General features: G+C 39.3%; 1 protein-coding gene across 3 annotated transcripts in view; it reads right to left on the bottom strand.

The window, feature by feature from the left end:
- LOC124264766 (ankyrin repeat and KH domain-containing protein mask-like) overlaps positions 1-12,266 on the bottom strand; it is a 132,893-nt gene that overhangs the window by 116,154 nt on the left and 4,473 nt on the right. For all 3 annotated transcript variants that reach the window (XM_046699548.1, XM_046699565.1, XM_046699557.1), the window contains exons 2-3: positions 2,223-2,396; positions 1,661-1,686 (exon numbers count right to left, since the gene is read on the bottom strand). In XM_046699548.1, the coding sequence (XP_046555504.1) occupies positions 1,661-1,686; positions 2,223-2,361 (165 nt within the window). In that variant the 5' untranslated portion in view covers positions 2,362-2,396. The remainder of the gene's footprint in view (positions 1-1,660; positions 1,687-2,222; positions 2,397-12,266) is intronic.

Genomic DNA, 12,266 nt, shown 5'->3' with positions numbered 1-12,266 from the left:
AAATATATACAATTAGGTGCACCTGTGGATGACGCTTTACACGCAGTAAGATGTGTGCAGATTTGATATCTTCTATATCTGGACAACTGTAAATCAGGTTGTTCTATTTTAATTGACAGCATTGTGTAGTAATGCCAGTAATATGTTCATGTGCATTGATACTGCAGTACAACCAGAAATTATTGAGAATGTAAAGATTGAATTTTTATATTTTTGTTTCACTCATTACTCACGTAAATGTGAATATTAGCAGAACATAACTCCAGACTCAAAGACAGGTGAACACAGTTACTATCTTGTAAAGTCACCATGGGCAGCAATGCAGGCTTCAACGCGGCAGGGCATACTACTGATCAAAGACGTTAGAAAGTCGTGGTCCATGCTGTCCCAATACCGGACCACCTCTTCTTTCATTTGTCAGATTATTCTCATTGACACTTTCTTTCATAAGCCCCCAAACGTGTTCTATTGGATTCAGGGCTACAGCTTGGCCAATCTAATAATGTCATATTTGGGTCCAAAACCAGGCCTGTGAATGCTTTGAATGATGTTTGGGTCGTTGTCCTGCTGGAAAATCCAAATATTTCCATAGAACACGTGAGCAGATGGAAGTTAATGTCCCTCGAGAATATCTGAGTACCGCTCACTGTTCATATTCCCTTCAAATACACAGAGGGGCGTTGCAACTAACACAGATATACCACCCCACACGTTACATTTCAGACTGTACTTTGGGCGCTGATACAAAGGTGTTTCAGTTTGTTTGGTCCAGAATTTCAGTGTATTAGGAAACAACCCATTGCATGCAGCTCAGTTCTAATTGTCTCCATACAGACAGCCACAGTTCCTCTATCAATCATATCCAGCCTTAAGTTTTCTAAACTCCTTCGTTTGCTTTTAGAAACTAGAACACAAGCCGCCTCCTGTCACCGACAGTCAATTTTCTGGACCTACCTGCGCCTCCCTGGTGCTCAATGCCATATCCATTTGCAATATTTTCTCAAAACACGATAAACAGTCGACAAAGGGGTGCCTGTTCTACTTGAAATCACTTTAGCTGATCTGATGTCCTTGTTATAATACTCTAAAATCAACTTCCTCTTCTCTGAATCATACATACTGAGGATCACTGAAATTGTCGTCTGCTAGCAAGTAGATAACTCTTCACAAACTAATGAAAAAGGATTAACGGAGTTGTCTCTCTTGAATGAGATCAAGGTTGTTTTTACTAGAAATTCAATTAAACATATTCCTAAAATTCTCACTAATTTCCGGTCATATTATATCCATACCTTCTTCATTATATATAGCATATGATGCAAGTGTTATGCATATTTTGGTTTGCATGACAAACGAATTATTATGTTCTCGTTTTATTTATTATCTTATTGAATGTTATTGTATTAAAAAAATCCTGGTGTAAATAATATAACTGGGGGAAACCCGATCTGATGCAGGTCCTAGAGGACGCAGCGACATCCTGCATCTCAGACAACTGAACTACACCTGCCCATACCACAGTGCTGTTTGGGGCTTGGAGAAGGTATCCGATCAACTTCGTGTAGAATTGAGGTTTTGCTATAGAAAAGGATGGCGAGGAGGGATTTTGATTGATCCTTGATTTCACCATGATTTCAGATGAGAAAATGCATCTACTTACTTCCTTTTCCACACATTCCTTGTCGTCTGTAAACAAATAAAACCAAAGTTCAGAGCTTCTCCCACTTACGCCCTTTGTGGATACTGTAAATTCTATCATTGATGTGTGTGGCTTCGGTACTATGTTGCCATTCTAGTTTGTCATTGAATTGCCAATAAATGTATAAAAAGGTTTGACAAGATAACACCAACCTTAACTGTTTGATCCCCCAGTGTATACCTGAGTACACTGTGCTACTCTTACAACATCATGTTGAAGTTAGTGTGGTGAAACTCATTGTTTATCTTAACTGAATCATAACACTACGATGTGTCAACAAAGTCTGCACAAGACAGTACAGATATTGACTTGACCTGCTTTGGTGTTGCATGATTTGCCGATTCCATCTGAATATCTGTTGTGTTTTTCACTGTCTAGAATATACAAGGGACAATTACGCAGCGTTTGAAAACTTGTTAAGTTTTAGGATGTTCTTTCCCTCTGTACACAACACCCCAATGGGTGTCTGAAGGTGTCGAAATCAAAGGCATCGTTTGTCAACAAGTACAAATACATGTATTACCTTGCGCGTTATATGTGTTGCCAACTCCACCATGAACAATTCCTGCAACGTTAACCCTCTCTGTGTGTCCTTCCGTTTTTGGTGTAACCTGGATATTCTGGGTACTGGGTTGAGGAGGGTTGCTGTTCTTATTACCCATGGTTGTGGTGGTCGGTCGAGGTCTGCCCGCACTATCTAGAACAAGATGTGTAAATGTATGATTGATTCCATGATTAAATCATGAATGCCACAATGGACTGACACATTGTACAGATGCTGACATTACATTTATTCAGATCTTCCACTGAGCCACTGTTATTGCCATGTTATAGATCTAGTTTGCCCCTGTGGTATTTGTGATAGATAACAACCTGCCCCTATGTCAAGACATACCCCTAGTGCTACTTGATGCAAGTTAACATGTCAGTCCCGTGCTCTGTACGCAATACAATATGCTTGCTCATATTCATACGCCCTTGTCTTGTATATGCCCTGTACTTCTGCCCAAACAGGAATGTGTTCAGTCTGGACATGGAACAAATATGTATATTCAACAGTTGAAGTTACATCGTGATGATATTCTCCTGTACAAACACAAGTGTGTTTAGTCTCGACGTTTACCTTAACCACGTGTTAACACTTGCAGTTACGTGGATGACCGATAATATTTTTTTCCTGTCTCACAAAGGCAAGGACTTATCACTTGTATTCCGAAAGGAAGTAAGCCAAAACAATTTATAAAAAAATGGCGTCCAATATCACTATTATCTTTATTCTTCAATGGCAATTTCTCAACGAATTACATCCGTTTCGGGCACATTGATAAACGAAGATCAAAAGGGCTCCATGTCTGGAAGATGTATAGGCGATATCACGTGACAGATCTATGACTTGACTGAATATACTGACTCATACATATAACAGTATTTGGGCCGGACTTCTGCTATTAATAGATTTTGAAAAGACAGGGGTCCGTTTCACAAAGCCCTCTTACCGGTACGACCTCGTAAAGCAGGTCGTAGACCACCTCTTATTTTTTTACCCCGTTTCACAAGACCTCTTATATCTACACTGTGTCGTAAACAGCCCAAAATGTAGGACCCCGATTGACCTGTCGTAAATGCTTTAGGAGGTCTTAAACACTACAAAGATGGCGTCAAGGAGTATGGCACTGCTGGTGATTAAAACACGCTAACAAAGAACACCTGAGAGATTTTGAGACAGGTCGAACGACACTCTGGATGATGTTGACATGATGTCGAGATACAGATTTCCTAGGCATGTTGTTTTCTAAATGTGCAGAAAGTTAGAGCCCCAACTGAACAAACCTACAAGGCGTTCACATGCTATTCCGACTTCCTTGCAAGTGTTGTGTACACTGAGGTATTTGGTAAAAGGGGCTTTCCTCAGTGAAATCGTGGATCTCCCATGGAGTATCCAGAGATATTGTGTCAAGAATACTCCGAGACGCCACTAGTGCTATGGCCGAGTCTCTGCACTTGATTAAAACCCCCTGGGTTAATTTTGGAGAATGAATTAAGAACTGGATAAAGGTTTTCTATAAGAATATCAAAATCAAGTGTACTTGTAATTGGTTTTGGTTCAAATAGTTTTGAAATATACAGGGATGGTCGTCAAGGTGACCCACTATCACCACACCTTTATATACTTTTAGTTGAGATTCTCTCAATAATGATACGTTTTAATGCAGAAATAAAAGGAATTCATGTAGGCAATGTAGAATATCTATTAAATCAGTTCGCTGATGAGTGATGACTTTCAAAGTAAATGCTTCCGATTTATATGGGGGAAACAAACCCGATAAAGTCAAACGTGACCAAGTGATAAGCACTGTTAAGACAATTTCATAATAACCACACCGAATGGTGTTTTTTTTCTCCAAAAATCCACCTAAACTGGGTTCTGCATCTAGTTTTGAATATAATGACACGGTTACCACGAACAGAAGCTCCCTTCTCGCAAAGATGAAATTGAACTTGCCAACAGGTTTGCATCTTCCTCCAGTGACAAAATCTGGTGTGAGTGAGTGAGTTTACGTTCGGCGGTATGTCAGTCATATCGTGACTAAAACAATTTCTAAATACAGGATAAATGCAGAGTTGAATTATAAAAAAAATCTGTCAACGAAGGACAATAAAAACCACTAGCAGATTATAGTCGTTCTTATTATGAATGATAGTGTTTTGGACAAAAGCTGCCTTTGCTGAAGCTGGCGAGGAATTCAGTTCATTACGAGCTTGTTTATACAGCTGCCAATGCAATTCAAGTTTGCTTTTCCTCCAGATTTTTCCGCTCTACGACAATGAGTTTTCATTGCCCTGACATCATCATTGTACCACTGAGTATTTGGCCTAACACAGCCATTCTCAGTTAAAATGTACAATTGCCAGTGGAAACTCGCGGGAAAAAAATGTTTCATGTTCGGTAAATTGCATTACTTTTCATAAAGTACAAGCATTAGAGAACCTGTTACTAAATATTCAACACTCAGGCACAGACAATTACCATGTAACAGCTCTTTATACTACTGTACCCTGATGTTACAATGAAATTTACGTGACGACACCCAAGCCACAATGACCAGCTGCCTTTCAAATAAGATAGACAGTTTCAGATGTCATCTATGTGGAAAAGCAATATGAACATCCGGGCATGTACCTGACCTTGAACATTAGACACATAGACCCTGATCAAAATACGACTGTCAGGTAAATTACCAGTCAACAATTGCAACTTTAAATATAAATGGGCATAGGTGATACTATCATAAGCAAGGACCAAAGCAGAGGTTTCGAAGAACATTTGACGTATATGAACGTATAAAACACAGAAACTTGTACATGAATAAAAGCAGGTAGCTTAAAATCACTGGTCCGTGTGTTGTACTGGACACACCATTCTCATCAGACTTTTTAGTCACTACAGGCTCCCATGGAACAACTTCTGCAGTCGCTTCATTCTGGGTCATAGTAGCTAGAATGCCTTTTACATTTTCTCCATATTTTCTGATATTTCTTTTTGTTTCTTTCCCTACGGTTAATTTTTCTTTTTCAGCTCTAAACAGTGTACTGGTCTGCTTATAATACTTTTAACACGTTCCAATTCTTTCCTATTCCATTTGTCTCCCAATGCTAATTTTCCCGTTCTCTGTATTCTCTTTCTTTCTCTGCTTGAGAATTAGCTATAATATCTGTAATAGATGACCACAATTCAAGCAATAATGTATAGATTCCATCATTTAACATAAAGCCACTTTCCGAACAATCCCAAATAAAGTAATGTAATTTACGTTAACAGTTAATATAAGACTTCATAAATGCTTTATTATGAATCGCATGCAATAACATCACTACTTTGAAGAGTATCCCCATATGCCATTTGTTTAAGGATAAAACATGCATGTTTTAAAGTATTATCATCATTGTGTGCAGTTTCACAAGTATCATATAAGGAACTACATCAACAAATAATCAAACACTGAAATTAGTTCTGTTTACATCTTTAAATTTAAATCCCCACGATCCAATCACAGGTTTACTGCTATATCACTTGATAGGAAACCATATGTTTCAATATTCAGCTTACTTTATACACCTGTGCTTTATACAGAAAAGATTAATGTAGAGGCAATGAAAAGTAATTTACGACACAATCCCTGTAATTTACTTTACAGGGCCATGCATGGACGACAAAGAATGGTTTTCATAAATCATGTCTGAATTATGAAAGTATTTAAACTGATTAATCAATATATTATCGTAATGTTGCAAAAATGAAACTCGGAATCATTATACAGCATGTGTCAAGACAGTACAGTCATCCTTATCATTGAAAAACACTTATTCTACTTCAGGATGAATCAGGAAACTCCAGTTCATCAAGTTCACATTCGAATGACGTGCTGAAATGACCACTGCTTCCAACGTGTGATTGCATAGGGTATTTGTGGTGCACTTTTTCACTTACAAGGAATTTCTGAACATCTACTTAACGTAAATTACAAAACGTAAATTACATCCTTATATTAAATGTCCAGGATGAGGGCCACATTACTCCGTTTTGGTGATTTAATGTTTGGAAACATACACGGTTATGCTATCCATGTAAATGGATTAGGGCCAGCATCGATTCCTATGAGACTTATTTTACTGTGACCGTCACGTATGATTACATCCTTAAAAAATCGTTCCAATAACAGAAGATAAAATGGATTAGTTCGTTCTACTAATTTTCCTTGTTCATCAGTTGGCATTTGTTTGAAAGCAATATTGTGTTCGGCATAGAATACAACCCACTTTACTTGTCAAACTTGTTTATATGTAGTAAATGTTATGTACATCAGTTACCATAACGTAAATTACGTTACTTCTACCGACAAAATTAAAACCTCATTCTTGATTTTTATGTTCTTAAATATACAAGCACACTTTGAAATTTCATTATTCTGGTTTATTAAGTTGACTTGTAAGTAATTAGTGTTATCTAGAAGAGAATCATTCTCGGCAATATGCTTTGCCGGCAGCAAGAAAATCATAACCAACTGTAAAGGAACAGTCAGTTTCAAATATTTTCGCAAATGTTTGTGACTATTGTAGTTTACCAAAAATTTCTATTACATCTGACTATTGAATACTGTCGATTCCATAGGAAAAACGGTTTCACGGTATGGATAGCGGGGCCTGTAACCAGTCCGACAGCATTTGTACAACTTAACTGAGAATGCCTGAACAACAAAAGTTCTTTTTTCCTTAGGTCCATGTTTGTCAAGTTTGTTGGTAAGACACCCTGTCACCTTGGCTTCTTCCTAATAGGCTGGCCTTCACTGTTGTCATGGTAATCCCACTCATCTCATTTTGTTATCTTAAGCTCATCATGTCATTTAGCTCATCATGTCATTTAGGTCATCATGTCATTTAGGTCATCATGTCAGTTAGCTCATCATGTCATTTAGCTCATCATGTCATTTAGGTCATCATGTCAGTTAGCTCATCATGTCATTTAGCTCATCATGTCATTCAGCTCATCATGTCATTTAGCTCATCATGTCATTCAGCTCATCATGTCATTTAGCTCATCGTGTCATTCAGCTCATCGTGTCATTTAGCTCATCATGTCATTTAGGTCATCATGTCATTTAGCTCATCATGTCATTTAGCTCATCATGTCATTCAGCTCATCATGTCATTTAGCTCATCATGTCATTTAGCTCATCATGTCATTTAGCTCATCGTGTCATTTAGCTCATCGTGTCATTCAGCTCATCATGTCATTTAGCTCATCATGTCATTTAGCTCATCATGTCATTTAGCTCATCGTGTCATTTAGCTCATCGTGTCATTCAGCTCATCATGTCATTCAGCTCATCATGTCATTTAGCTCATCATGTCATTTAGCTCATCATGTCATTTAGCTCATCATGTCATTCAGCTCATCATGTCGCTTTCTTTGATGCTTTGTTCTTTCTCACCTTTTTTATTGTTACCGCATTATCTTATCATGTATATAAACTGGTGTACCCCATCATTTCCCATATGCTTGAAAGGGGTATAAGAACCTATACCGAAACGTCGCTATTGTTAACATAAAGAAGTTGCTCATCCATAAAATTCTGTCAGCTCTATACCAGCAACTTCTAGAATGCCACTCAAACAAATTGTTGTTAAGAGAAGTTTCAAGTCGTGAGACTTTTTTTCAACTTAACCTTCAGTGCAGTGATCAATGTTAGTCGTTATGTCAATAGAGAACTAAAAAACATCAAGGTTCCTGTTTTCCCTATGGCACCCATGAAGGGCCACCTCCTCGTGGTGGGTGCTGGGTCACGCCAAGCGCCCTTCAACCCCCCGTTGTGGACCCGGGGGATATTAGGTCCACCAACCCGTTTGCCGTGGGTTGCGCCCCTGTGTCGGTGGAGGACGGGATTCTGGTGGTTGAGGGCAAGGGCTCCAGGAACAGCGTTCCTTTGCCCAACACACCACTTCGACCCTTACTTCACCTAGACGGGTGGTTGAACTGGCCCGGTTCAACCAATCGGCTGGTCACGTCATGCCCTGCGCATGGAAACATTCATTTTGAAATTGTGCAATTTCAACTCTATTGTGACTGATTACAATGAATGTCATCATAAAATGTTCTATTGAAATTTGCCTAGAGTCCTATGCCAGAAGGCGGTGGCTCATGGGCCAATCTGGCAATAAAGACCTCTGAATTCTGTGTTTCTCCAGAAAGGTGTTAAGGGCGAACCAGTCTGACATTTATTCTGTTAGATTCGACAGCTATTCAAGTATTTATTTGCTGGAATATAACATCCCTGTAACCCTGGTGGAGCATGCTGGTTTCCGCTGTACCACCGTCCTTGTTGACACTCCATGGTGGGTGGGGAGCAGGGATGTTGAACACTTTTCCTACATTATGGCTCTTTCTCTTCCATCTGGTTCATCTAAACATAAACGTAGATATGTAGAATCTACATCGTCGGATGAAGGATCTTCTCACACTGTTGAATCGTGGCCGAGGTTTATTGTTATCTCCTCTGAAGACGATACGCCGTTACAACTTAACCCCTTTGCAATCTCCAAGGGCATTCATGGTGTCTGTGGGGAAGTGAAGGACGTTACACGGCTTCGAAATGGCTCACTGTTAGTGGAATGTACCCGTAAGCAACAATCTGTCAATTTGTTGAAACTCAAACACTTTGTGAATAGACCCGTTGTTGTGTCAGTGCACAGAACGTTGAATTCCTGTAGAGGTATAGTCAGAGACAGGGCCCGTTGCCTTTCTGATATGAACGAGGATGACATCGTCAATGAACTAAAAAACCAGGGCGTAACCGCAGTAAAGCGTTTTTCGAAAAAGAAGGATGATGGCACAATTGTCCAGTTGAATACGTACTTGTTTACGTTCTCACTTTCCGCACTACCAAAAAGTATAAAAGCTGGGTACTTTAACATCGGAGTTGAGGTGTATGTTCCAACTCCGCTCCGATGTTTCAAATGCCAAAAGTTTGATCATGGGGCCAGGTTCTGCTGTAACACCACTGTATGTTCCCGTTGTGGTGGTGCACATGAACTCTCTGAGTGCACTAATAGCATCAAGTGTGCTAACTGCAGCGGAGAACACTTGGCCTCATCAAAATCATGCCCCTTCTACGAACGCGAGACTAACATCCAACGGATAAAGCATACTAACAATATTTCTTATGCTGAAGCTAAAAAGCAGGTAACTATTTCAACCAAATCAACCATTTCATATTCCAGTGTAGTTTCTTCCCATGTCACTACTTTCAGACCTCCCATGACATCAAAGTCGTGTCAAACGTCAATATCCTGGGTTAATGAACAGTTAACAATAGATGAGGCAATTCAGACCTCTCAAATGGGCATCGCTAGTGTTTCGACATCGGCATCCCAGACGGAGACTGTCACATCACTGCCTTCAGCAGATCTTGCGTCCGAACCAGAATGTGCCATAAATTCATCACAGCCAAATAAATCATCAAAAAATGAGAAAAAGGAAAAGAAAAAATCGAGAGGAAGGACTAGGGCCCTCCAACATTTGGAGGTGCCTTCCTCTCAGTCGTCCCCTGTAAAGGTTCAAAATCAATTTGAACCTTTGGAGATGGAGGTCAATCCCTCTTTCCCGGTCCCTGGGAGTAGACCTCACTCCAATCCACGTTCTCCAATTGATCCTCCATGATTGGCTCAAATAACATTGTACAGTGGAATTGTAGAGGACTAAGAACTAATTTTAATGATTTACAACTACTAATACAAGATTTCACACCATCGGCATTTTGTTTACAGGAGACGTACCTAAAAAACACAGATCAATTTGATATCCGGCAGTATACTTCATATAACTTCTTTTCTCCTCCGGGACTCCGATCTACTGGAGGCTCTTCAAATTTGGTGCGACAGGGTGTTATACATAGCCCTGTTCCCCTAAATACAACACTTCAGGCTGTTGCCGTCAGGTTGACTTTACACATTGCCTTTACATTATGCTCCCTTTATGTGCCGCCATCTTCCACTCTTCACCAAACTGATCTTCAGGCTCTTTATGACCAGCTCCCCAAACCGTGTATCATTATGGGTGACTTGAACGGTCATAATCCTCTTTGGGGTAGTTCTGATACAAACAGAAATGGGACAGTACTAGAAGATTTTCTTTCAAACAACGATCTGTGTATATTTAATGATAATTCGAAGACATACCTACATCCTGGCACAGGCACATATTCTTCTCTTGATTTATCACTCACTCACACAGATCTGTTGAATGAATTTGAATGGTCAGTCCATAACGACCTGTGTTGCAGCGACCATTTTCCAACCATTCTTAAAACAATAACTCCTGCTGATGTTGCTCCATCATCAAGATGGAACTTCAACAAAGCAAACTGGCCTTTGTTTGAATTACTCTGTATTGACAAACTAAATCCTGCTCGTTTTATTGATGCTCTTGAATCAGTGCAATTATTCTCTGATGAACTACGCAAAATAGCTGATGAGTGTATTCCTAGGTCCTCTACAAATCCACATATACGTAAACCATGGTTTAATAATGACTGCAAACAGGCTAGAAAGGCACGGAAAAAAGCTGAACACTATTTCCGTCGCCACCCAATGGTGCATAATTTAGATAAATTTAAAATTTTAAACGCTAGAGCACGTCGAACATTTAAGCAAAATAAGCGCCAGTCTTGGCAAAATTACGTTTCGAAACTAAATTCACGGACGCCGATGTCCAAGGTATGGAACATGATCCAGAGAATTAAAGGTAAGGGTACCAAATCAAGCATTAATCATCTCAAAACTGGGGACGAATTGTTAACAGATAAATCTGACATCGCAAATAAACTGGGTGAAACACTTGCAAAGCATTCTTCCTCGTCAAACTATGTTCCTAAATTTCAAAAATACAAACAATTGCAAGAAAAGAAGCAAATCAATTTTCATTCAGATAATGGGGAAGACTATAATGAAATCTTTTCTATCCACGAGCTTCATACTGCTCTTGACCAAGCTCACAATACTGCAACAGGAGCTGATAACATTCATTATCAACTCTTGAAACACTTACCTGAATCCTGTTTAGAAACACTATTAAATATTTTTGATGACATTTGGACATCTTGTCAATTTCCTTCATCTTGGCGTGATGCCATTGTTGTACCCATACCTAAACCTGGACGTGATCATACAGATCCCTCAAATTATAGGCCCATTTCCTTGACTAGTTGCGTTTGCAAAACCACGGAGCGCATGGTCAATAACAGATTAACTTGGTACAAATGAATTACAATATAAACAAGAGCATAATCAATTAAAAAGTACATATAATACATATAAATCCTTATTTACAGATGGGTCCAAGGACAGTGGCGCAGTGGCATGTGCCACTGTCATTGGATCCAGAACAATATCTTCTCGAATACCAGATAACAGCTCTATATTTACAGCAGAAGCAAAAGCCATCTTAACAGCTCTCGAATATATTCAAAGGCATCCTAAACATAAACAATATATAATCTTTTCTGACTCTCTATCTTGCCTTCAGGCGATTAAAAATCTGTCTTGCAAACATCCACTTTTAATTGAAATAATTGAATTATATAATGATCTTGCTACTGGCCAATGCGACATCGTCTTTTGTTGGTTACCCAGCCACGTTGGCATTTCTGGGAACACAATGGCCGATCTTGCTGCCAAGGCAGCACTCAACAAATCTGTGACACCACTTCTTATTCCATACTCTGATTACAAAGATGCTATTCGATCTTATATCCGTGATCTGATGCAAAAGAAGTGGGACACCCAAGTCGGTATAAATAAATTACATGCAATAAAACCAACTATCGGTTACACCTACTTGGGCTGTCAGTCCAGATTTGAAGAGGTCATCATACGACGATGTCGTATTGGTCACACCAGATATACTCATGAATATCTGTTAAAAGGTGAGGATCCTCCGTTTTGTATCCCTTGTGATGAAGAATCATGGTCAAGCATGTCTTGCTTGACTGTGTTGAATATTCCATCACAAGGG

This window comes from Haliotis rubra, unplaced genomic scaffold (assembly GCF_003918875.1).
Source record: "Haliotis rubra isolate DU_JTF1 unplaced genomic scaffold, ASM391887v1 Scf1209, whole genome shotgun sequence".
In the NCBI taxonomy this organism is placed as follows: domain Eukaryota; kingdom Metazoa; phylum Mollusca; class Gastropoda; order Lepetellida; family Haliotidae; genus Haliotis; species Haliotis rubra.
This window is presented reverse-complemented; position numbering and strand designations above follow the sequence as displayed.